Here is a 26,854-nt window from a genome sequence, read left to right as displayed (position 1 = left end):
CCGCCACCGCCGCCGCCGCACAGTGCTGCCTGCATGCCTGAGACGTCCCCACGACGAGGGATATCATTTGGACTGCACGGTCGCGGTTGAGTCACGGACGTGTTCCTGTCCATTACTGCATCTACTGTCGCCACAGTCTTAGCACCTATACAGAGAACGAAACGCCTGGCGCCCTTCCGTCACCGCGAGCAATTCGTGCGACCAGAGCCGTGCTAATTAACTTCCCGTGAGTTAAGTTGCGCCGGTATAATTGTCTCCAGTGTAATAGACGAGTATAATAGACCAGTGTTATAGACTACATTATAGGGTTACAAAATGGGTGCCAAGGGTGCCTCCGCGTCCTCGCGCAGTCGAGGACGCAGAGAATTCGGTGGTGTGATGAAATTAGGAAATTCGCAGGCATATAAGATTAGGTCAGCTGGCGCAAGACAGGGTAATTGGAGATCGCTGGTAGAGACCTTTGCCCTGCAGTGGACATACATAGAGTGATGATGAAAGATCACCAGCCCCTCCCCTGTCGAGAAAATGGTGGTAAGCGAAGCTTGTCGTGTGTGTATCTGACCTTCGTGGTGATTTTTCCTTTCTTCTCTCTTTCTTTGTTTCTCTGACTTTCGTGGTGATTTTCTTTCGTTCTCTGTCTATCTTTCCTTCTCTCTCTCTATGTTTCTTTCTCTCTCGCTTTCTTTCTCTTTCTTTCTTTCTCTCTTTCTTTTTCTGACCTTCGAGGTGATTTTATATCTTTCTCTCTCTCTCTCTCTTTCGCTGGGTCTTTCTTTCTCTCTCCCTCTTTCTCTTTCTTCCTCTCTTTCTTTTTCGTCCCTGGTATGTGCCAATGAGCTCGGGCCCTTTCTGCACTATCGCCAGGATCGGCCCACTTTGGCGGAAGTTTTTTGCTGGGCACACGAGCTTGGACCCTTTCTGCACTATCGCCAGGATCAATCCACTTTGGCGGAAGTGTTTTGCTGGGCACACGAAAGAACCGTTGGTTGGTAGAGGTATAAATAGCTTCGCTATAAATGTTGGGTGACGATGAACGAATGACAACCACTGTTGGGATTCTACATGAAATGTGGGTCAGTGGCATCCGAGAAACGCGTCGACCAACCGACCGCTTTGTCTATAGTCGAATGAATTCTGAAGAAACCCGACCACAATGGAGAAAAGAAAGAATAGATTCATGAAATTTGGAATCCGACTGTACAGCAGAGCACGATGCGTCGTTGACCCCTTGTTTACTAGTAGCAGCAACGATTAATTGCCCTCGTAAAATTCCGTATACGTCTATTAGAACCGCATCGCAGGCCCTGTATAGGCTTCGTGGGGAAATTGTAGCTTTGAGGGGAAAATGTACGACACTTCGGCTCCCCTTTTATGAACATTCAGTTTGGTAGCCCTTCGTGTATTAAAAGGATTTGGAGACAAAAAGCAAACATCTAGGTTCACGATGAAATTCTCGAGGAAAATAAAGGGTGCAGTGTGTGTGTGTGTGTGTGTGTGTGTGTGTGTGTGTGTGTGTGTGTGTGTGTGTGTGTGTGTGTGTGTGTGTGTGTGTGTGTGTGTGTGTGTGTGTGTGTGTGTGTGTTTTATCTCACTGACATCTTTTAGAAAGCTATAAGAAAAGCAAAAAAAAAAAAAGAAACAAAACCGAATAACTGCGCTCGCGATAAGCGCTTCGAAATTAATACCATCTCTAAATTTTGCTTACACATAGCTGTTGTGGCGCCCTCACATATTTGTCCTCTTTGTGGGGAAGATAAGACGACTGATCATTTCTTGATTCCTTATAAAGGAGTTTTTTTTTGTTTTTTTTACGAAAAATAACTTTAGAGACACCGCTCCTTTTGCACAAATTGTATTTAACCGAGTCAGATTTTCTATATCATTTGGTGCATCGACTCATAATTGGGCGCAGCGACAGGAAATGTTTGCTCTGTCATGAAGGACTTTCCTTTGGATTAAATGAACTTTTAATTACCATATTCAGACCTTAATGTTTTATCAGCGAAGCTGTATACCTCTACCCCCCAATGCATTTGTCGTGTCCGTGGGTAAAAATGTGAGCCGATCTCGGAGGTATAGTGCAATACCGGGCCGTCCCGCGGTGGAGGTGAAGCAGGCTTCAAGCACTCCGCCCATAATAATAATAATAATAATAATAATAATAATAATAATAATAATAATAATAATAATAATAATAATAATAATAATAATAATAATAATAATAATAATAATAATAATAATAATAATAATAATAATAACAGAAAAAAGTACATCAATTGAGGTGCATTGTTTCAAGTCGATGGGTATACTGGAACCGTTTGTGAACAGCACATGGACTCGCGAGCAGGAGCCATTGCCATATGTATTAATACACGATTGTAAGTTGACCTATTCTTTCAAATTTGAAAATCTGAAGTAAGGGGGGGGGGGGTTTGACACACAATGGAAAACCAAACATGGCACCGGCAATAAAAGCGAGACAAACGAGTTATCAGAGGCGCTACAGCGTGGCTACAATTTTATGTTTTTTCTTCGGCTCTACCCGTAACGTTTGGCTATTCTGGGCGTTTGTTCGGAATGGTTTTTAGACATTTTAAAGAGTTTTACACTGCACACAGCACTCATTGGTGTGTCGATAGTTGATGGAAGGGCCGCTGTTCCAATCGCGGTGGCATTGACCCTCGGAACGGCGGTTCTTCCGGGGAGTATCGATAGTTCATGGAAGAGCCGACACCGCTCACGTGTTCCTCTTTCTCTACAGCTCTTCGTTTGACGGGTTTGACTCGACTGCCGGCCACGTGTTACCAATAAATTTTGGTTATGAAATGCGCCCACGGGTATGCCATTTTTTTTTTCTGACGCACGAGGTATGTGTAGGGGGGGGGGGGGGGGGGGGGGGTCGACTTACATTCGAGTCGACTTACAATCGTGTAAATACGGTATACGCAAAAGACAGACTGTATGTACAACTATCCACCCTTAACTCGCAAGTGGACACTGCCAACGACTGCGTGGTTGTCTGTGCCGTACAAACGAAAGACGGAATTGTGACATCCACGGCGTATTTATCTCCAGGCACACCCAAGTGTGATATCGAGAAGTTCATGACCACGCACTGCATGGGTTAGCCGTGAAGACACTATCATCGTTGGAGACTTCAATGTGGACATTTCAAAACCAGACAAGAAATCACGCACTCAGTTTGTGCAGTTGGCGCACTCAAGAGTTTGGTTTGAAGTGCTACACCAACCCTAAGTCACTCAACCATGCACTCAACAAAGGTCGTGTATAGATTTAACTTCGGCCAAGAGTCTGCCTAAGGTTGTTACCCAACCAATAAACGTATATCACAGTAAATACAAAGCTATCGTCACTACCATTACCGAATTATGAAAATAAATACGTGTACCCTTTTCTAACCCTGTGTGATGTGCTACACACAGCTTCGCTGGTCATCCGCCTTCACCGAGTGGAATATGGTTCGTCAAATTTTCGAGAAAGCGGTGCAGAAACAAAGGCGTTGCTCGATTCTTTCGGCCTCGTCGCACGCTGAGCAGGTTGTGGATGGAGCCAGGCCTTTGCTGTACCTCCGGGATGCCGTCCAGGAGCAGCCGGCCCGGAGCAGCCGGCCCGGAGCCGCAGCAGGAGACAATGCTCCTGCCTTGTGAGGACGCGATCAGGAAGGGGAACCGCTGGCGACGGGCCGATCCGGGTGAAGCGCCGTAAGGTGCCGCTGCAACGTATGCGTTGCATACGTACCCTGACGGGTACCGTGGCGTAGTGTGCTGCTTCTTCCAGGGCATCAGCGTGCTCATATATGCTCATATATCAAAGTGGGGCGATAGGAGCGCAAGGAACAAAAAAGGCATTTGCCTAAAATCCGGTCTCTAATCATTACCATGTTGCTGTTAACGGAGCGTCATAAAGGCGGCAAGAGCGATGATTCTCTTTAGGGAGCCTACATTCAAGCGTTGCATGTAGGCTCCCTAATTCTCTTGTAATGAGTACGCGAAACGTACGAGTACAAGAACGAAAAACAGAAAGTACAAGAACGAGTACAAGAAAACGAAAAAAACAAGAAAACACCGCATATCCACGAAGTGAATGATGATGAGTGGGCGAAGCACCGGGGGATCGGGATCAATCGGGCAAAACGCCGGAAGCGTTCTCCGGAAGCCGAAGCTTGGCGTATATATATATACTGTACATGTGTGAAGTACACATGTACATGCTCTGGTATACAGAGCATGTATACCAGAGCATGCAAACCAGAGCGACGGACAACGAGGGACAAGGCTCGGCCCTAAGGTGCTCCGCCCCTAAAATGTGAGCGTCGACACTTTTCGGAAACGAAACACTGTTCACAATATTATCCCACTATTTTACGTGTGCTGTATACAACAACAACGCAGTCGTGATTAAGTAAAAAGAAACGTGCTGAATATTGAACTTGTCAGGAATGCTACTTAAACTTAACAATTGTCGCAAGCACTAAATAATACAATGATTGAAATAGAGAATACTACTTAGAGCAGGTGAGAGGTTTCCTTGTTATGGCTTCCAAGCAGTGTTGCACTTGAACATTTGGCTCCAAAGCAGAAGCCGTGTGCAGGGTCCGCGGAAGGGTAGTGATTGTGCTATCTGTGTGTATCAACATGATTTTATATAATATTACAATTAGTTTATGCATGTGGAACTGTGCATTTCCGTGGATCTATGTTATACGTGGCCTCGTATGTATTTCTTTGAAGGCGTGCCATGTATACATGTATAATGCTTCGTGGATTGCGCCGTCATTGTGACTCAATGTTCGTATCGTCTTTTGGTGAGATAAACTTTTTCTAAACACGACCAGCCTGGTTCTTGTAGCCCGGCTGGCCAGGCCAAAGAACCCCTGTAATACCTAGAAAAAGGAAACTACATTCCGCCGTTGTGGAACGGAAATAGGTGTAGCGGTGGCGTCGTGAACGAAAGTATACGATCGAGAGAAGGCGCTATCAAAATAAGAACTTATATAATCATCATCATTATGTAGTGAGCAATATGGCCGCTGGAGTAGCGGCTGGTCGCGCTGCTCGCACGCTGGTTCTGGGCGTTTTGTTACCGCTGTCGGAGCGGTATTCGTGTGTACGGTGCTCTAACATGACTACAGATATATATATATATATATATATATATATATATATATATATATATATATATATATATTTGTAGCGCAGCTTAGGCGCCCGTTCCTGGGTTGAGCGTCTCGGTCCCTCGGCGTAACCGCGCGAACGCGCTCGTGCCACTGCTAGCGCGTTCGTTTTCTTCGATGTCGCGCTCATCATACCAGCGTTAACTCTCTGCTCCTCGCGCCTCTGCTCGCGCGTTCGTCGTCGTCTTCTTCCACAGCTGGCTCCGATGCCGCGCTCACCGTGTCAGCGTTCCCATGCAAGTAATAACAGCTTCTCGGCACGCGGACGAAGGTGAAATCACGAGACTCAAATTTGTCTGCGCTTGCGTGTGACAGGCATCAGGAAATCTATCTCACAATGGTGCGCACCACTATCGTGATACACAACTGATCGTGATAAAAAAAAATTCATCGACGATTACGATGCTCCCTAATTCGAAATTTGAGCGCAGCTCTATACGTGTTTTCATTTCGCGATATATTGGCTGGCGCGGGCAATCTGTCTCGTGCGGCAGGTTGCAAACGGACTGCCTCGCTACTGCCTCGCTACCGCCTGGCTAATCTGGAGATCGCGAGAGCCAGCGCGCGCGGGTGACGCGTGGGCGCGATTCACGGCAGCCGCCACAGACAGACCTCCCAGACGACGCGCGCGACTCTTGCGCCATCTCGCAGCCATCGTCGCCACACTACGCTTTTCTTCTCACGCTTTCGCCATACCCTCCTCCTCCGCTTTCCTTCTCGCGTCTTTCATCCTCCCCTGCGCTCCGCGTTCACTCTTTCATCTTTCGCTGTGCTCGTTCGCTCGGTTACGCCGACGCTCGTCGCGGGAACGGGCGTCGGCGTGATGAATGTTAAGAAAAAGTGCGAATAATGTTTTGTGACCGGTTATATATTATTGTGAATCAGACTGTATTTGGTTATAAAATCTTCATTTTGAAACTATCACTGTGAAACGGACCGCGCTCTGGTTCACCCGTTGTGGTTGCTTAGTGGCTATGGTGTTGGGCTGCTAAGTACGAGGTCGCGGGATCAAATCCCGGCCACGGCGGCCGCATTTCGATGGGCGCGAAAACGTCCGTGAACCTAGATTTAGGTGCACGTTAAAGAACCCCAGGTGATGTCAATTACTGCGGAGTCCCCCACTGCGGCGTGCCTCATAATCAGATCGTGGTTTTGGCACGTAAAACCCCATTATTATTATTATTATTATTATTATTATTATTATTATTATTCACAACGTTCAGATATCGATGCCCAGATACAGCGTCATTACCTGCTCAAACGGCACGCGTTCAAGAAAAAGTGAAAGGAAGCACTATAGGAAGGAGAGAAAGGGACATAGTTAATAAACTATATTGCTCGCAAGGACACATGTGCGCGTAAACGCGCTAATGCTTCTTTTCTATTGCTCCACGTCACTCACCGTGCGTAAGCTTTGTCGCAATTTAAGTGTGCGCTGCGGCGAAGAAAGATTACCGGTGCCAATGTGAGGGATAACGACTGTACCACCGGCACGGTTCTTGCAATGCATGTCATTTCCGCCACTAGTGGAATATTACGAAGCGTCTCTTTTACCATGAGTGGATTCTTGGTAATCCAGGGAAGACGCAAGGACGGCAGACGGGCTTAAATATATTTTCCTCTCGTGATGTCTTTAGATTTGGGCGACGTCTGCTACGGGCGTCGTCGAGTTTATCGATGAACAAGGATTACAATGGATTTCAACGGAGCTAGTGAAATTTGAAAGCTGTTCCTGAACAAACACGACCCGGACGTGCGAACTTCTTTGAAATCCGTGACGTGATACCCGCTTAAGAGAGTTGCGTTTCGGGCGCGAAATTTAAAGAAGGGAAAGTGTGCCCCCTTTGTTTCTGCAGTCATAACCAAAATCTTCTCCGCCAAATACCTAAATACAAATCGAGTGTTCAAAATATACTTCACCAGTATAAATGAAGTGTAGTTCTTTAGATATAGGCTTTAGTATAGTGTAGTAGATATCGATTATTTTTAAAGCCTTTCCCGGGTGTGATATTCAGCACATGACATGTAACGGTGGCGTTTGCGCGGAGCTGGAGCCTGCAGCTGTTTTAGAACATGGAGTTGACAACGTCCATGTTTTTGTTTTTTTCAGTAGCTGTTGGCCTAATTCTTTTCTGTTTCTGAAGCATTGTATACGCCTTATTATAGTCATCCTAACCGTATACCCTCTCCAACATCCCCGGAAACGCCTGACAATGCCTCAAGAAGCCCTTCTAAGACAGCTTCGTTTGATTTAGTTCGCCGCGTTAAACGTTGCCAAGTCGTTTCTCGAGGCAGCCTGCCCGGATTCAAAGGTTCTTAGCATCCCGGTCTGTTATTGCAGCAGACCTGACACTGTTGCGGTGGTGAGAAAGAGAGATTAATGGCAACAGAAAGAAGATGTCAGCCCTGCTTATGCAAGGCTTGCTACTTTAGCTGAGGTACTTGAGATGCCATGAAGAGAAAAGTATGGCTGTGTTCCAATACTCGCCGTGGGCGGCAAAGTAGACGGCTAAGCGGACAACGGGCATCTTAAGCCTCGTTCCAATTCTGAGGAAGTCAAAGAAGACAGCTTTGCAGAGACAGCATACGTCGAAGTCAAAAACAAAGCAGGCAACTATACTTTTGCTGCCCAAACAAGATGGTGGTTGAGCAGAAGGCTTTTGGATATGCCACCATAGCTTGGACACTGGACGGGAAGGTGATCTGCACACGAGAAAAAGTAGCCACGCTTTTTCATGCGCTTAATGCAACCCACGTCCTGTTTCTCAAAGGTTCGCACGCGCAGAGAGTTAAAATGCAGAAATATTATGTGCTTTCCTCGGCTTTTTCTTGTCGACGCGAGGTGGCATCACGTCGCAGAGGCGCCGTCCCGTCGTCTTCCATGCAGACGGTTCCAGATGCATTCCATTACTTGGGCTCGAAGTTGTCTCCTTAGCTGTCTACATAGACTGTCTCCGATGCTGGCCAGAATTGGAACACACACTATAAACAAAAACTAAATAATAATAATAATAATAATAATAATAATAATAATAATAATAATAATAATAATAATAATAATAATAATAATAATAATAATAATAATAATAATAATAAAGAACTAAAAAATTCAGAGCCCTTCCACTACTGTGAAGATGGAAGCCAGTGAAGCTGTGACTCTGGTGGGTCTGCTGTAGTGAATATTGCTATAGTGAATCGATATACTATCATTAGTGACTATATCGAGCGTCTCCATGTTCGTCAAAGAGCAAGGACACTGGTGTCTTGTTTTCGCCCGGCGCGATGACCAAGTAGTGCGTTTGCTGCGCCAAGTCCGATCTTCTGCCGAGGCGTTGGCGCGACGCCGACGGCAACTCTGCCGCTCCTACCCTCGGCGGCTCATATCCACAAATCCAACGCGGGCATGAGCCACACGTGATTTCTTTCTTACCTTATTTTCGTCTTTCTTTCTTTCTTTCTTTCTTTCTTTCTTTCTTTCTTTCTTTCTTTCTTTCTTTCTTTCTTTCTTTCTTTCTTTCTTTCTTTCTTTCTTTCTTTCTGTATTTCCTTCCTTCTTTCATTCTTTCTTGTCCCTGGCTCATACCTGCATATCTATATATCATAGCCGCATACCGTTAATAGTGACGTAACTGACGAGCATGTGATGTTATTGATGGCATGGCCTATCAGTAATGTTAGTCACGCATTCGTACCCTTCCATGCCAGTTTTGGTATATACCAAGTGAACGATACACTACAAAATTGTTGCCTACTTCCGGTGTACACGGACGCGATCTCCTGGAACCTAGCCTATAACAGCTTCGCTGTAAAATAAATAAAAAAGTCAAGTCCAGACGAATAACAAACAGTTAAAGAACGTCCACAAGACTCGACTGGCGCAAATATAATAGCAGGGAGCCTTCGTGGCTCGGATTGCGTCGCCACTTCTGTTCCAGGTTCCTAGGAAACCACAAGTCAGTGTATGTCCTCGTGTACCGAGTGAATTATTTGACGCCAGCCGCGCTGTGCTATAGTGGTGACAGTTACAGGGCACTTGTTCAATATCATCACGTGGTTTGCGCGTGTTGCACAGCGGTGAATTGAGTTGCCAGATTGCTCCACAGCACCTGAGGGACAAGATTATAATTCAAGATTTATGAGAGAGGCAGTGGCCAATTATTACACGAGGGTAGCCAATCATATTCTGGCGACTAGGGAGTGTCCTTGTCACTTAGTGGGCTTTCCTGTAGTGCCCCTTGCACCTGGGATATATAGTATATATACTTCAGCAAGCTGGACAGTCGATATAGCTGGTTGACATTCATAAGGAATTTGCTTTTCCGGATTGTTAGTTCACCTGCAAGTCAAAGCTTTAACGTTTCTTTTTTTTTTTAGGATTAACTATCACTATATCGTTTGGTTTGTTACACCTGCTTTGCTCCCCATGCGTGATCACTTCTATATATAAGTATATATTTGAAATTTGTTCAATAAATTCTTCAGTTATGAGTATACTCATAACTGAAGAATTTATTATAAGCGCTCTGTCTTGTCGCTTCTCTAGCTTTTTTTTTTTCGTTACGCTTTACAATGTTCTGAATATAATACTATATAGGTAATTCGATGTTTAAAATAAAAATTGTATACATACATTTTCAAAGGGATTTTGCAGTTGTTCCAATACTTTGTTATATGTGGATTCGACATATCCGGGTTCGACTGCATCCATAGCTCGGCAGGTTTTCGTGCCGGAATCGGGCGCCGCCGCAAACCTGAAGCAAAGTATTGAAATGACCTTACGCACCCTCAGAGATCCGGCGGCGCGAGACAACGCGCGCCGACTCGTCTCTGAGGCCACGCCTGATGCCACGCTCTCTCCGGCGCTTTGCAGGCGGCTCCAATGGACTGGGCCGCACGCTGTGCTTGGAGCTCGCGCGGCGGGGCGCCCGAGTGGTCATCGCGTGCCGCACGCGACTGCGGCGCGACTCGACGGCCTTCTTCCTGCGCGAGAAGACCGGCTCGTTCAACGTCCGGGTCATGTACATGGACCTGACCAACCTGGAGTCCATCCGCGAGTTCGCCAAGGAGCTCATCGCCTCTGAGGAGCGCCTAGACTGCATCGTCAACAATGCTGGTACGTGCACGTCATATCCTCCTGAGACCCGAACACAACTATGTGATATAATCGCTCTTCAAGGTGGTTTTTATTGTCTACTGTTAGGTTATGACTTGGAAAAAAAAAAACAATTTTAAAAATTTATGTACCATGGTTAGACGTCAAAAAACTGCATCTCTATGAACGTGAACATCTCCTCATCTCCTCGTGCTTGCTATGGTAAATACTGCATTTCATTGCTAAAACGCAGAGATGAAGGTGGAACTACGTGTAGTAAGTACATTGCCATGTTGCTGGAGCGTCCGGTATTTTCACGCAACTCTCAGTGATTTCGAAACACACCTCGAGGTTGCTTTCGGCCGTCTGGGACGACACAGAGATCTAGGTGAATTGAATGTCAAATTCATCGAAAGCGGATGACAAGGATATGAATAAACCACTCCTTTACAGTGACACATGCGCCGTACTTTATACCCCGAATGCATGAATATTGTGCGTAATCACTTCCGAGTGAAATTATGAAAAATGGAGAAGGAAATGTGCAATGTATTGTGCCCGAGGTCTTAGGAGGATATATACGCACGCGCATGCATGTGCCAGAAAGAGCATGCATGCAGCCAATCGCGCTCGCTCTTATATACACTGCAAGCTGCACTTCCGGTAAAACTGACGGTAGACGAAATATAACAGTTCCAGTGTAGCATAGACCGCGAAAAGTGTCGCCTTCTGCTAATGACTTGAAGGGGGTAGAAACAGCGGTTTAAGCAAGTTTCCCTAAGCTTTGGTGAGACAGAATTCGGTTAATCAGCAGTTTTTATTAACTGCGATGTGCGTGAAAGGAGAAATAGCTTGCGCCCTTTGCACTCCTTTTTTGTTTTCTATACTAAGGATAGAGAAAGGAAAGTGTGCGGGACCCTGTTACTCCTTTGACCTGTGCCTTATTGAGGAAGTCCTTACTGCACCAACAACGCCGCCCACAAGATGTCTTCTTGGATTAATTTCGGATTAATTTTGACCATTTGGTGTTCTTTGTGCACCATTCTCCGAAACATAAATATTGTTTTTACATGTCGCAACCATCGAAATGCGGCCGCCGCAACCGGGCAATTGAACCCACGACCTCGTGCCCAGCAGCGGAACGCATTATCCTGTGGTGGTTCGTCGTCATCACGATCTATACCCAATTAAGCCCACTCGCGGGACAAAGGCCTGCATTCGTACTATCCGACTGCATGCTATCAAAACATTCTATCAAAGAATCTTCAGCGAAAATACGTCTCAGCTTCTGCATACGGAGGGTCTAGTGGACATATCCTATTGCTTAAAACAAAGTACTACACGGAGCAAGAGAGTGCCTGGTCGTTGTCAACGTTCTGAAAAGTATACATCTGTCGAAACGCTGTCGGCGGATCGACACGTTGCCCTTGTTTTCGTTTTTTAAACAAATTATTGTCGATGGTTACCTCACTAGTGTACCTCCGATCTTGCAGGCGTATCAGGCGTATCTTGCAGGCGTACATCATTGAACAGCTGCTGCCTCGATCGATATCATACTAACCGCGTACGCGTGCGTGCAACGTTCGCAGCGATCATGACGGGGCGCGACTTCACGGCCGACGGCATCGACCTGATGATGGGCGTCAACTACGTGGGCCACTTCTTCCTCACCACGCTGCTGATCGACAAGCTGCGCTCGACGCCCGGAGGCATCGCGCGCGTCATCAACGTGGTGTGCGGCGGGTTCCGCAACGGACAGATGGCCGACCTCGAGGACATGGAGGACAAGCGCGTGCGCCACGAGTACGACTACCGCACCGTCTACCGGAGCTCCAAGCTGGGACTGGTGCTCTTCAACAAGGAGCTGGCCAGGAGGTGCGTACAGTGCATACACAGTGAAATCTCGTTGATGCGATCCTGCATAATATGTTTTTCGGGATAATACGTTTCTTTTTTTTCCCTCGGCCAACGTCCCACAGGAGCAATATTTTCGAATGATACGATTTTCGGATGATACGTTTTATTTTCCGGTTCCTGTGAAGATCGTATCAACGAGATGAATTCGACTGTATATACATGCGGGACGCGTGTTGGGCCTTTACGTAACAGATGGATTCAAGCTGGCGCCCTCTTTGAGGCGCCGACTTCTCTGTTCCGACATGTGAGGGGGGGGGGGGGGGTGATATGTAGATCCAACTCTCACGTTGGAATCCATATGAAGCGAATCTATTTGTGACGCGGTGTCTATAGTAAATCCTATAGAGCTAACGGCGATGCGTACACTTGTATTTTATTTCATTTTATTCAGCGAGTAATCACATTCAACGTTTAAGCACTGCACAGGTCTCAACTTTTATGTCATACTGCAACGTTTGGGTCTATGCACTTTACTCCATTTACGAGCTATGCCGAAATGCAGTCACCAGTTCAGGTGCGCGCACACTGTGAGACTTCGGCCATGTTTGATTTTAGAGCGATAGCTCTACTACTCGATCCAGGTACAAACCCAGAAAACGCCTGGTTCCGTAAATCTGACCTTCAAGCTCAGTCAAGGTCAAACTGGGACTCATAGCCTGCCACTGCCGGCGGCTGCTGCGTACGCCGCGTGGGCGCCCATATCTTGAAAGCGATCTGCGATCTGGACAAAGTACGCGGTCGCGCGGGCATCATCTTCAAAGCGATCTGCGGTGTGTACAAAAAGCGCCGAGTGCTGGTAACTTCGTATGCGCTGTGCTTTCGACACTTAGTTCGCGTTGAAGTGAGACGCAACATGAAGGTCAATTCACTCGCTGCTGCTGCCGCGCCGAGCAGTGCCTGTGTGTTGTCTTGTGGTGCAACTGTTGATGAGTTGCTGACGGCGCCGAGCCCAAAGCAAGCAAAACCGTGCTATCGCTCGACAAACTTGGTTTAACCGCGTTCAACCACGGCAAGTTTTTTTTCTTTTTTTTCTTTTTTTTTTGGGGGGGGGGGAATATATATGCTGTGGAGAGGCGTCTCCACAGCATATATATTCGCCACACATATATGTAATATATCCCTTATATATATGTATATATCCCTTACATATATGTAATATATCCCTTATGTCACAGTACACACACACACACACACACAACACACACACACACACACACACACACACACACCACACACACACACACACACACACACACATATATATATATATATATATATATATATATATATATATATATATAGTACAATCAATTGTAAAGCGGTAGTGGCAAACATGTTCTTATACAGAGGCATAATCTTAAGAAGCTCTAAACCCTATTTAGGCGCTGGCCCAGCCTGTGGGAGCTATGGATATATACTTCAATTCCAGAACATTCTGACAGGCACGGTTCATATAGAATGAGTGAGCATAAAATTCTGCAAGCGCGCAGAGAAAGCATGTCTTTAATCGTACTTGCTCACTGACTCTCGCGCTTGGCGAAGCACCTGCTTATGTTTCATACGTGCTTCCCCTTGGGAGCATGCAGTCAAGCGTGCCCTAGACTGTTCCTTTACGAAACGTTTGACAGGCACAGTTCTCAGAACTATGCAGCAGAGAATTATCTCCAGCATGTCTCCGAATCAACTGACCAACCACAATATATTATCAAAGAAATCTGAACGCATAAGGACATGTCCTTGTTAGTATACACTCACCGACACTACCGCATGGCAGAACGCCTGTTAATGTTGTCCATATGCCCTTCGGAGCTTGCAAGCGAACCCCAGCGTTCATGTTCTCCCTTTGGGGATGTATATTGACACATTTTGTCACAGACCCCGTGGACGAGGCGCCAACGCCGGACTAAAATCCAAAGCCGACTTATCACCTTCCGAAAATAATCCCACGAAAGCAAGGACAATTAGTAATGGGCCCTTTGGTGCGCCAGCGAACGCCGGTTGCTGTCCAAAGACCGAGTCAGAGCCCAGAGTTGTCAAAACACAACAAAATATATTCTTCACACAAGGCAGTTACACACACACGTGCACACTTAGGCTAGACACATCACAATGCAATTCAGATGGGTATTCACAAAACACAGGAAAATAATTCGCGACAAGCACTAAGAGTCCAACACGTAGGAGGAGGAGGAGAGAAAGAGAAGGCAGGGATGTTAACCAGAAATGCGTCTGGTTGGCTACCCTACTCTGGGGGACGGGAAAGAGGGAATAGAAAGATGAGATAGAGAGAGGAGGGGGGGGAGGAAGGACACGGTGAGCTCGCGCACGCACGCGGAGGGCCTGAGCAATTCAAAGGCGTATCAAGGAAGTAAACACGTAAAGTACAAAATGAATAGGAACACTAAGTGTCCAATCGTATTCACCCGCGCTAGTCTTGAGTCGGACGATCTTGGCGTAGCTCGGGGCAAATCTTGAAGAAGGAACTTCTTCCGGAAATGCAGACGCTCGATGAACTCGCCGACTAGCTTGCCGGGGAATCCCCTTGTTCCGCGGACGGTCGGCCTTCACGTTACATCTCTTCACCGGAGCGGTCTGATCCCCTTCAGATTCCCGCACGGCGTATTTATAGCTTCCACAGGCGTTCTCGAACCTTCCTATTGGAGTGGTGATCTCGTAGCATGGCCAAAGCCTGGGAATCTTCTAGTCAATTCTCGCACCTTCGACCGCCGCCGTCGGAGCGTCGTCGGGGGGGGGGGGGGGGGGGGGTGAGTCAGCCTGTTGGCGCACGCTCACGCTGTAGTAATCTATTTCTCTCTCGACTAGCCGGGTAAGAGGGTGCCTCGGCGCCCGCGCGCTCTCTCTCTCTGGTTACTGTCGCCTCGTCTATGCTTCTAGACGACTAGACTCCGTTGGTCGCGTCGGCTGTTTGAGGCGTATGCGCTCTCCCCCTCTGCTGAAGCTGCCGCGGGCCCGGCGTGTTTCTTTCATTGGCTTGCGTGACACGCGGCGCGCGCTTTGATTACGCGCTCTTTTGTGACACATTTATATTTTTCCGAGGACCGTTTTACGTGACTATATGCAAAGGTATACACTGTAGCGTCTCTACACTGCAACAGAAGGGCGCAGAGAATAAGAGCTCCGTTTGTACGATTGCTTGAGCATTTTCGTTAAGCAGAGACCTATATATACGTGGCTGGGACAGCTGGCAGTCACTATACTTTCACGTGAACGGATGCGTCCTACCCTCGCAGGTACCGTCCGTTCGACGTGGCCGCTTTCTGCGTGGATCCGGGTCTCATAGCCACCACCCTGTACAAGAACCTGCCGGGCTTCCAGGGCCGCTTCATGCAGACCTTCGCTCGCATCATGTTCCGCTCCACCGAGGAAGCCGTGCAGTCGGTCCTCTACGCCATCATGGCACGCAAGATCGAGTCAGACTCCGGAAAGGTGTGTTGGAGCGTCGCAGCACGCACTGTAGTTGTTGCAGTTGCCGACCTGTCGTGCATAACTTCCCGTTTCATTTAAATGGACGCTTACACCCAGCGTCACCGGCTCTGTTAAAACAAATCAGGGAACAGATGTCGGTATAATGCAAGCTGACCAGCTCACTTCGTTATGATATATGCCGCACTGCTAAACACTGTTAATTGCCTTCCCGCATGCCGTTTAAACAACCATCTTTTCGCTTGTCATATAGGCAGCCGAAAGCGCTTCAGCTGTTCCCTAGAGTGAAAGTAATTGGAGCACGATATAGACTGCAGTCCTCTTGGAAGCGCGGAGATGAAAAAAAGTTCCCTTAGTTCATGACTTTAATTAGCAGACGTATCAAGCAGTGGGTGCTGTGCACTTTTATTGTTTCAAATTTTGCTTCGTGTTCCTGTAAAGGTTCATGCAGATCATGTCGTGAAGGAGACCGCGAGACATTGTGTGCTGATGCAGACGCCTGTGGATCGACTATGCTATAGTTTCGCGCGAATGTCACGAAAGTCGCGTACGTAGAAGCGTTAGGGCCCATTCACACTGGCGACTAGGCGAGGTCGCTGCGACCGATTGCGACTGGCGACCAAAAAGCTACTCAAGACGAACGATGTTCACACTGACAAATGCGACCATCGAGTCGCTAAACCGAAATGTCTCACGATATGCCGTTCACTCTGCTTGAAATGTCATCGCCGCGTAAAATAAGCGTCAGCGTATACGGACGTCCTGTTCCTTCGCATCTGATTGGTTCAGCTGTTCTGCAACTGCGGTCGCGCGACTGAGGAATCGAGCAGTGAGCGACTGGCCCGAAACAGTCGCATTTCGAGAAAAGCGACCTGGTCGCTTTGCGACTAACTTGGTCGCGCGACCTCCCCTAGTCGCAAGTGTGAATGGGCCCTTATACCACGCTCGTCGCAGTCACTGAAGCGGATCGCTCAAACCCCCCTGTTGTTTTACAGCTTGTTTCTGGGCTAGTTGGGTTCATACTTCTTGCGGTGGGAAAGACTCTAAAAGCAAGTAAGGAAACGACCGCACAGAAAAAAAAAAAAACGGCACTGGAGCTACACTACTATACTTGTTGCCTATTGTTGCTTCTATTATTTCCTGACCACACTGCCTCTGAACGCGAGCGCGCGGCGGTCTTTCGTTGCAGGTGATCAAGGACCTCCACGCCTACGACACCCGCAGCTCGGAATGGAACGAGGAGGCGACCCGGGGCCTGTGGGAGCGCACCGAGGAGCTGATCCGCTCCAAGGGCATCCCCTTCTCGCTGTCTCAGGAGGCCGAGGAAGAGGACCTGGGAGGAGGCGTCGAGGCCGCCAAGATCAACCTGGAGGCGTTCGCCCAACGGATGCAGCAGGGCATCCAGCAGGTGCGCCCCCAAGAAGAAGAGGAAGAGGAGGAGGAGGAGGAGGAGGAGGAGGAAGAAGAAGAGGAAGAGGCCTAGGGACCGCGGGAGACGCGCGCTCCCTTCACCGCAGGGCTCGCTACAGGCGCGTGCGCGCGAAACCGGCAGCCACCGCAATGCCCATATAGCGTGAGCTTCGCCTTGTCCCCACGTTCCGAACAGGTTCCCCACCAGCATTGGGCATCACGACCCATATATCGCATATAGCGTGTAAGGCAAAGTTGCTCGCCGACGTGGTGCCTTTCAGTTTCAGCGGTATAAGAGCGAAGCTTGCCGTTGACCGTGTTCCTCGCGGTTTGCCGATGTTATGCACTGCCGTGTTGAAAAGCCGTCCCTCGCGGGCTGCTCGGCACCTTTAAGTGGGTCTCGTGTCGCTATCTAGGCGCCTGCCCTCCTTGGCTACAGCAATCATGACGCTTTAGGTAGACTCCTTGTTGTTGCGGCTCGTAAAAGGAGGTACTGCGACATGCGAGGAAACGACGTTAGGGTGTCCCGGTCATTGGCCTAACACGGACCCCGCAACGCTCTCTTCATTGCCTTCCTTCATAGATGCTTCATTTGTGGCCGGTGCACATGTATTAAATATCACGACGAATTTTAGTGTATCGCTGCGGGCTTGTTATAGAAAGCTACTGTGGAAACAGTGACCACCGATGCACTCTCGACAAAATTTCCGGAAAATAAAAGCCGCCTACCTGGAGGCCACATGCAAGTTCTCCAGCTACGAAGATCATTGCGAGTCAGATGCACGTAACTGTGGCTTGAAGTCTCTCGAGCTTATTATATGGAGCGCAGACGATACAAGCTATAACAGATCCGGTCGTAACGTAAAACGAATGCACTCCGTAATAACTTCAACGTAAATGTGGTACAGCATGCAGGCGTCGCCGTATATTAAAAGAGACGGATGACGTAATTCGTCGTGTCTCCTTCTGAACGTTGTTATCCAAGATGCATGTATAGCTTGCACCCTGTGGAATGCATTGTGAGACGCGACAGCACGACCACCGAATCATTAAAGTCGCTGTAGCGAGCCTTTCCCTGAAGGGAAGAACCTGTAGGCTTTCTAAGTTCTTACATGCCAGAAGACCACAACGCATGACTTAAATCCTGAGAAACGACCTTGTTTGCGAGGTGACCATTTCCAGTGTGTTTTTATCAACTGTCAAACCTGTGGCGCCATAAGGTCTTCTTGAAAAAAAAAAGTTAATCAAGCAGCGTATAAGTAATATCGCGCTTTACCGTGAGTTCCAGAACCAGGGCAGGACAAAGCGCTACCTGAGAAAAAATTAGATAATGAAAGGATAACAAACAGCCTCTTCCTTGGTGTAAGCGGGAGTGAACCATGCTTTTCCTTGTTTTTTTTTTCTTTTTTTTATGAAAGCGTTATGGCTATACGCTGATTCACATTCGATGCCATCAGAAAGTACAGCCCGCGTCACGCTTAAGTCGAACGAGAACCCTTTATTACCACAATCGCCATAATTATATATCTCCATCATCGCAGTCGGAAGCCACAGTTCGTCCACCGCCGGGACAAAGGCCTCTCCCTCTTCTCTTCACGTGTTTGTGTTCAACATCAGCCTCACCCATTCCTCACCCCTCGGTGTCCTTACGTCATCCCTGCATTTGTTCATCAACCTTCCCAGACTTTTATTTCCCTGCCACCTCTGTGCCCACTTCGCTGATACATCGATTTACCCATTTGTTTCCGTGCTCTGCGCATCCGAAATCACACACAGGCCTGCTTTTTCTCTCTATGTTTAACCGGTGTCCCCTCTCGTGTGGCAAGGGTTCTGTGTGCCTATGTGTTGCGACTTCCTGCTTCCGCAGACGTCTTGTCTCGGGCTTCCAGCATACATTATCAAAAACCTACCACAACTCAGGGTCTCTTCGATATAGGGCAGGAGGACTATAAGCCTCAGCGTATGTGCAAGGCTTCAAGTGCTGCGCGGGCTGTACATTCTGTCTCGGATGAAAAAAGCACCTCCTATATAGACTTAATTGCTGACTTATGCAAATACTTTGCCCACCATTTATCCATTTGCGTGAACCGTTAAGCGCTTAGCTTGTCAACGGATGGAAGCAATGACCTCCGTCTTTTTCCAGGTTGACGACTGACCTGGCGCTGGAGATCACGGTGAAGACGCTGACTCATGCGCACGAGCGTCCTTCGTTGTTATTCTCATTTTATCCCTCCTTCCTTTCCCTTCATGTGTACAGATCGTCGTGTCTCTCGTGTCTGTGACGTCTCTGTCCTATCTTTTTTCTACCCTTTACGTATTTATTTTTTGTCTGCCAAATGCCGTATACATATATAACGCGGATTGCTAGGTCCCTTTTCGCTAGCTACGAAGTCTAAAGGCCCGCGACCTTCGCCCGTGTTTGTAGTTGCCCGTGGCCTTTTGTTGAGAGATCCCTGCGATGCGAAAACTGGCACCCACTCCGATAGGCGATGAAGGAACATAAATTACGGCGAGCTTGATTGGCGACCGAGGAATAAACGTTGACTGGGACGCGCAGCCCGATGGGAGTCAGTTATAGGGCTTGTGGAATGTACCACGTTTAACCTCCACGTTTCTTTTGCGATCCTAGTTAGGAGTGCGGTGATTAGAGTCCAGTTAGCCGCCTATATCAGTGTTAGCAGGGATCAAATGCAACCCGAGCAGCAGGGTAACTTCGCACGGAGGAGATTGCGCGTGGTTCGGCTTTTAGCTGTAGCCTGAATCAGAGCAGAGAGGGATCTAGCGATTGCGATTGCTCTGTGAGCAGGCTATATGTCACGCGGCCGCATATATGGTGATTCAGCTTCGATAGAGAAAGTGTGCACACGGATATACGTTCGTTGTGGGTTCTTCAGCAAACAAAAGAATTTCCACCAACAGCAATTGGTGTATACTTTTTTTTTTGTTATGGTTGCCAGGCATTTCAAAGTGGGCGGAAGCAAAGATTTGTAGAGTCATATATTAATGAAAGTTGATTGAACGTTTGAACGTTTCGTCACCTCTAAAGGATATCCCGAAAGGTGGCAGACAGCTAACCCCACTGATGAAACTGTTCTGTGATAATTTCCTAGGCCTAAATTATGAAGTACAGATCGGATAGAGTTTTGCTGAACCGATATTCTAAACTGCCGACGGATTGCTCTGCCAGGTCAGGTATACGTGCCAGCAGTGCTGCAGCGTCTAACATAGCAAAAAAGAACAAAACCAGTACAACTACGATGTGGCATTATCAAATATAATAAATTTTAATTCAGGTATTTCAGCCTCGCTTTTCAATAACTCGGCGTATATGAACTATTATCCAACCCCACAAGTCACCATTTCTGCTGTCGCACCGGCAGAATGGTGCCATGTTCTGTAGATACCTATCCAGAATGTTCTACCTGAGTGTGAGCTCGAAGGGAGAGGAATAGTCATTGTTTTTATTGGTGTGTTTCCAATATTCCATTATAGTCTATTCCTTGTTTGTTTTTCTTGTTTGCGTTTTCATAAATGATATGAGTTCAGTACACATCAACTCAGCCGCAGAGAGAATCTCGACAGCTGGTAGTATTCGCCAAAAGCTAGGCAGCCTTTCAAAAGGAAACTTACACAACTGTGGCCTTCGCCCCATCGAAATGACTGCTGAAGAGAGGCGAAGATAACACTTGCAATATACAATAGGTTTATCGAAAGTTATACGTCCAGAATGGACATTTTGTTTAGGCCAGAACAGCAACAAAGTGTGTCGAGTTCGCTGCCTTCTCGTCTAATGAAGAGACATCGAACGAAGGTGTTTCACACGTCTCAATAAAGGAACAAAGAGAACTTCATTCAGCATGGATATCACAAGTCGTTCGTCTCTGAGTCACTTGTTTAATTTGTGCACCTCTGGCGATCACCGAAGATCGTCGACGGCAGAAGAGACGATTAGATGGATTAACACAATATGCTTACATTGTGCGCATTGGTGGTAAAACATACGTACTGAACATACACTGTCAATACTACACTGTGCACACTGGTGGTGACAATGTGTATTATGCACACTGTGAACACACTTCGATCACACTGGCAGTAGCCCGGTACACATCCAGTGAACAAAACACACTCAAACAGGTACAGTCAGCAACACGTACAGTACATACTGTGAGAACACTGCACACTGGCAGCAATAATATACAAACACTGTGCACACATATATAGTGTAGATTGTGTTCACACTGTATGTACACTGTATGCACACTGTATGTACACTGTATGTACACTGTCGCCGCCAATACGTACAGCATGTTACTGCCAGTGTTCAGTGTGCTCACAATATGCGTACATTGTCGCCACCAGTGTGATGTGTGCTGGCGGTACGTGTACAATGTACAGTGTTGCCGCCGGTGTTCGTAACGCGTTACTGCCAGTGTACAGTGCCTTCACGTGCAGTGTGTGTGAACTATATATTTCTGCCAGTGTACATAGTGTGTTACCGCCAGCGTACAATATCATTACAATATGTGCAGTGTTCCAGCCATTGTTAGCACTGCCAACTGGCAGTAACACACTGTGAACACTGGTGGCAATACTGTACACATAATGTGAGCATTGCGCACACTGGCAGTAACACTACACACGCTGTGAACACGATACACACTAAACAGTGGCGGTAACAATGTGCATGTACTGTCAGCACACTGGTGGCAACACTGGGCACATATTGTGAGCACACTGAACACTGGCAGTGACAGTGTACAGTCTGTTTCACACTTAGGGGAAATCTCGGAGCGCATTGCATCGCGATGCGGCAAGCGCTGGAGTCGGGTGCCGGAAGCAGCTCGCGCAGGCGCAGACGCTCGAGGCGCGTTATCTTGCGTCGAGCTGTCGACGCGGTTCATACACCGGAACACAAGTACACTAGCGGTTATACACCTATAGTGCATACTGGCGTTAATATTGCACACACAGCAGTGAACGAAGTGCATATATTAACACTGGTGGTAAGCATGTACACACACTGCAAACAAAATAGACATTGACACTGTCTGTGACACTGCACATATAATGTGAGCACACTGGCAACACACTGGGCCCATTGGCACCAACAGTGTACATATATACATTATGGGCACCAGCGCACTAGTGGTATAACGGAGTGCATACTAGCGGTAGCACATTGAACACACTTCGCACTGGTAGTAGTATACGGTGCACACTACAGATCAGTGGTGCACACTAACGGTGACACACTGCACTCTCTAACGGCCCGAGGAAGCAGCCGTGTGTCAGCCAACGTTTGTCTCCATTTTCCTTCTGCACGCCTTCACCTTTACGCCGCCTTCGCCCGGAGACGTCGTCAGAGGAAACAAAATGTCGAGCGGTGGGTGTACAACGTCTTTAAAGTTACCATTTCAAGATAACTTGCAGAAAGCTACATCTGCTATTGCGCAGTTATATAATTTGGACTGGCAGACACAACTTGCGCTCAAACTTCGCATAAGTAGAATTCGAAAAAAAAAAATGTAGTCGGGTAGGCTGTATCGTGCACGTGAAACGTCTTGTGCTTCGGCTCAGGGCGTATGGGCAGTAGGGCACAGAAGTGACGTTAACAAATGTTCATGTGACATTTATTCACGCATCACGAAGCTGACATACTCACCTTATGATACAGCTAGTCGGGATCCTATACGATCTGATCTTGCAATGGCAATCGCTTCCTATTCGTGGTGGAACCGCCGTGGTAACAGCCGGTGGTGAGTGTTGATGGCATCCCTCAGTCTAGCTTCCCGAGTCTTATCATGCGCGCCATTTCTGGACCCAACGTGTCGAACTCGGGGACGCCATAGACGGACAATTAACCGCCAAACTTCTGCAACAAATTGCACACTTGCAAGTCTTATAACTCCTAAATGAGCACAGGTTTGAATTTGATGGGTTATGACTATTACCTAATATGGCAGAGTGAGCTCTCTCAAACGCGACCACTCCCACTGGGATCGATAAACGTACCATATAGAGAAAGTTCGGCAGGTGTTACACTCTTGTAACACAAGAAAGCGAAAGCCTGCTGCACATATGGTAATACATGAAGTTATACAATCGGGGCTAGACTTCTTGCAAGACATAAAAAGCCGCAATTGGAAGTACACGTGTGGCGCTAAGGCGACCTTCTGAACGCCACATGTGAACGCTTAATGTACTACCTAAACTTCAGCATGTTTGCGCACGCACTAGGCCATGCACCTTTTAGTCAGCGAGATGGCTGCGACGTGACGTGTGCAATCACGCAAGGACTATAGGCACACCTTTATTTAGTAAGCCAGAACCGTGGAGCAGCCGTGGCATCACAAAAAAAAAGCAGCCGTGGCTTCAGGGAAGCGTGCTCGTCTCGCACACCGGAGGCCCGGGCTCGATTCCCATCTAGAACAAAACGCAGGAAATTTTTTTTTCATAGCCACTAATTTACTTTGTTTACAGGAACCTCCCTGAGAAATGTAACGTCAATCCGAGCATTATTTGTGGCGTCCGCCATTTTTCGTCACGGGGCAGTTTCGCCAAGATCGCCGTCAAGGGCACCGCCAACATAGACACCTGAGGCTTTCGCCAGCTCTGAACCAGCTGCGAACATATTGGCGAGCTACGCCTCTCTGAACACCGAGAGGCTAAATTTAGCTCCGACTGCGTCATGCGTGGCGCGACAACGGCGCCGTCTGTACACGCCACACATGCATGTTCGAGCTTATTTCCGCTACAACCGATACCTAAGCGCATGATGTAGTAATGCATATTTTAGTTACATTCATTTACATACGTATATGTAACGTTACATGGGTTTTAGCAAGCGACTCCTTATGCTGACCGAAATGAAAGACGTTTCACGTGAAAAAAAAAAAATGTCGCAGTTTCGCCCGAAAGGTGCAGCATCGATTGCGATAGCAAATTAGTAGAGAGCTATTCGGAGTAGCGATAGTGGTTTTAGCGGCTGCATAAACTTGGACACATTCGCTTACTAACTGAATTAACAATCGTGGTGTCAGCGCGCACAAGCAAACATGAATAAATTACACTGAATGACAGCAGACAACGACTGTCAAAACGCTGGCAGCAAGCGCAGCCGCCGCAGCGGGCGAAGGCTCGCGCGGTCTATCGCTTCAACGGAAACTGAGCGGCGAATGCACAGCGCATACAAAGGTCAGAGCCGTGTGGAGATAAGAGACGGTGCGGGCGACCGCCAACGCCAGGCAAAGTGCAGAGGAGTTGTGCAGAGGAGAAGTTGTTGGCAGAGGAGAAGCTGCCCCCCCCCTCCTTCCCGCGCTGCCTTCCCGCTTTCACGTGGGAGATTGAGTGGCAAGTTCCCCTTACGCCCGGTTGCAAGATACGCTTTGGTGCCGGAGCACAGCGTCGCCCCGCCTCCCTCCCATATCCCCACGGCCTTTCGCGCGACGGTCGCGTTTGCTTTCCGCCGTGCGTTCGCCCTCCGTGACAGCGCGCGTCCCCCGCGCGCTTTCGCTCGCGCATACGGCGCGCGGCGACGATTTTATCGCCCTTGGAATCTATGCGGAACCTCACGGCGACGGCGACGGCAGAAATTTGTTTTCGCCAGTGAGCTGGCGAAAACATAATCGCGATGTAGCCGGTGCTTTTCAAGCTCGACAGCTTTGCACAGAGTCAAAACGAAACTGTTTGCCGCTACCGCTGCGGAAAAAAAGCGTGACCGCTATCGACGCGATTATGAACGGCGACTTTGCGGTGCTGAAGGCACGCGCCCGACGCACGCACCGACTCTGGACGAATTAACTACCATTCGTTTCAACACTTGCAGTCGAAACCGCGGTCGCTATCTTTGCGATCATCGATGGTTACTACGCAGTTTTTTAGGCACGCGGCCGACGCGCGTACCGAGTAAAAAATGTCGCAGTTTCGCTCGAAAGGCGAAGCATCAATTGCGATAGCAAATTAGTGGAGAGCCATACGGAGCAAGGATAATAGTTTTATCGGCTGTATAAACGTGGACACATTCGCCTACTAACTGAATTAACAAGTATGGTGTCAACGCGAACAAGCAAACATGAATAGATCACATTCGATCACCGCAGACAACCACTGTTAAAACGCTGGCGTGAGCAAACGCGGTTGCGAGTGAAGGTTCGTGCGGTCTATCGCTTCAACGGAAACTGGGCGGCGAAAGCACAGCACATACAAAGGTAGGAGCCGTGTGCATATCGGTTTCAAGATACGGTGCGCGCGACCGCCCGCATCCGCGCAAAGTAGAAGTATGCAGTTGCTGGCACAGTAGAAGCTGCACCGCCTCTCCCGCGGTGTCTTCCTGCTTTCGTCCTTTCTCGTGTGAGATTGAGTCGCCAGTTCCCCTTGCACCCGGTCCAAGATAAGGAGCTGGTGCCGCAGCACAACGTCGCCCCCACTCTTTTTGTCCCATCCCCCCACGGCCCTTCACGCGACGGAAGACGTCGCGTTTGCTCTCCGTGAAAGCGCGCGTCCCTCGCGTGCTTTCACTCGCCCATACTCCAATTATATGGAGTGTCCATATAATTGCTATCGCAATAATATACTGATGATGATGATCTTCGTAAAAGACAGTCAACATGTTGTTACGGAGCGATCCATACCTAGATCAACGCGATGCTTGGCAGAGCGACGGAGACGACGATGAAGACACCTGCACGTGTGCCGAATCAGATACCTCTTGCCCTATAGCCTTCTTTGTATATAATCTGTAAACGTATTCTTCACCTTCATCTCGCGTCCGTCACACTTTGGTGGAGGTGCGGGGTAGACGACACCTGCACGTGTGCCGAATCAGACACCTCTTGTCCTATAGCCTTCTTTGTATATAATCTGTAAACGCATTCTTCACCTTCATCTCGCGTCCGTCACACTTTGGTGGAGGTGCGGGGTAGACGGCGTTCGAGGCGCCGAGGACCAACGGGTGGCGCAGTAACGGGCGACGTGTCCGATACGGTGACAAGTAAAGCATATCGGTCGATCGTCAGGGGTTCGCCACGCAGCAGGGTCGCGATATCGTGTAGCGAATCGCTGCTCTTGATAGGAAGAGGGCGGACGCCACGAAGTTCGCGTTGGGCTAGCCACGGCGCACAGAGTCAATGCCCATGTTGGTGAGCTCCTACCGGACAATGGCTTGAACGAATGGAGCCTTTATCGAGCTCGAGTCACCGGCGTGAACTGGAACAGGAGTCATGGCCTCAAGTTCGCGGCGTACAATCCGTGTTAGCTGACCTGGTGGGACTGACGGTGGTGCAGCCGTGCTGTCTTCGCAAGAGCACGTTGCCGCCGTGTTGGGAAGCCGAGCAAACGAGTGGCCAATGCGCCGGCTTTTAGCCTGCTCAAAGCGTCGGCAATCCTTTATAGTAGCGTCGACTGTAGAACAATTTCTACACATTAAAAGGTTGAAATCGTCGTCGGCAATCCCTTTCAAGACATGCCCAACCTTGTCATCCTGAGACATCTCGGCGTCGGTCTTTCGGCATTGCGCAAACACGTACGTCTTCCATGTACGCGGCGTAAGCTTCAGTAGCCGTCTACGCACGTGACGCGAGCATCCTTGTCGCGGCGATCTTCCGGCCAACGGGTTTCCCAAACAAGTCTTGGAGTTTTTCTTTGCAGGTGTCCCAGCTCCCAATCTCAGCTTCGTGGTTAACGAACCATATCTTCGCAGTGCCTTTCAGGTAGAAGATCATATTTGCTAACATCTGGGTAGGGTCCGATCGGCTGTTCGCACTCACGCATTCGTACTCCGCCAGCCAGTCTTCAAC

At 48.3% G+C, this 26,854-nt stretch overlaps 1 protein-coding gene across 2 annotated transcripts in view; it reads left to right on the top strand.

Moving 5' to 3' along the window:
* LOC119446442 (retinol dehydrogenase 13-like) overlaps nucleotides 1-20,927 on the top strand; it is a 73,300-nt gene extending 52,373 nt beyond the window's left edge. For both annotated transcript variants that reach the window (XM_049664149.1, XM_037710874.2), the window contains exons 2-6: nucleotides 10,065-10,307; nucleotides 11,876-12,161; nucleotides 15,455-15,650; nucleotides 16,837-17,055; nucleotides 19,201-20,927. In XM_049664149.1, the coding sequence (XP_049520106.1) occupies nucleotides 10,065-10,307; nucleotides 11,876-12,161; nucleotides 15,455-15,650; nucleotides 16,837-17,055; nucleotides 19,201-19,212 (956 nt within the window). In that variant the 3' untranslated portion in view covers nucleotides 19,213-20,927. The remainder of the gene's footprint in view (nucleotides 1-10,064; nucleotides 10,308-11,875; nucleotides 12,162-15,454; nucleotides 15,651-16,836; nucleotides 17,056-19,200) is intronic.
* The last annotated feature ends 5,927 nt before the right edge of the window (nucleotides 20,928-26,854 follow it).

This window comes from Dermacentor silvarum, chromosome 3 (assembly GCF_013339745.2).
Source record: "Dermacentor silvarum isolate Dsil-2018 chromosome 3, BIME_Dsil_1.4, whole genome shotgun sequence".
NCBI lineage: Eukaryota > Metazoa > Arthropoda > Arachnida > Ixodida > Ixodidae > Dermacentor > Dermacentor silvarum.
The sequence above is the reverse complement of the archived record's forward strand: the minus strand, read 5'-3'. Positions and strand labels throughout refer to the sequence as shown.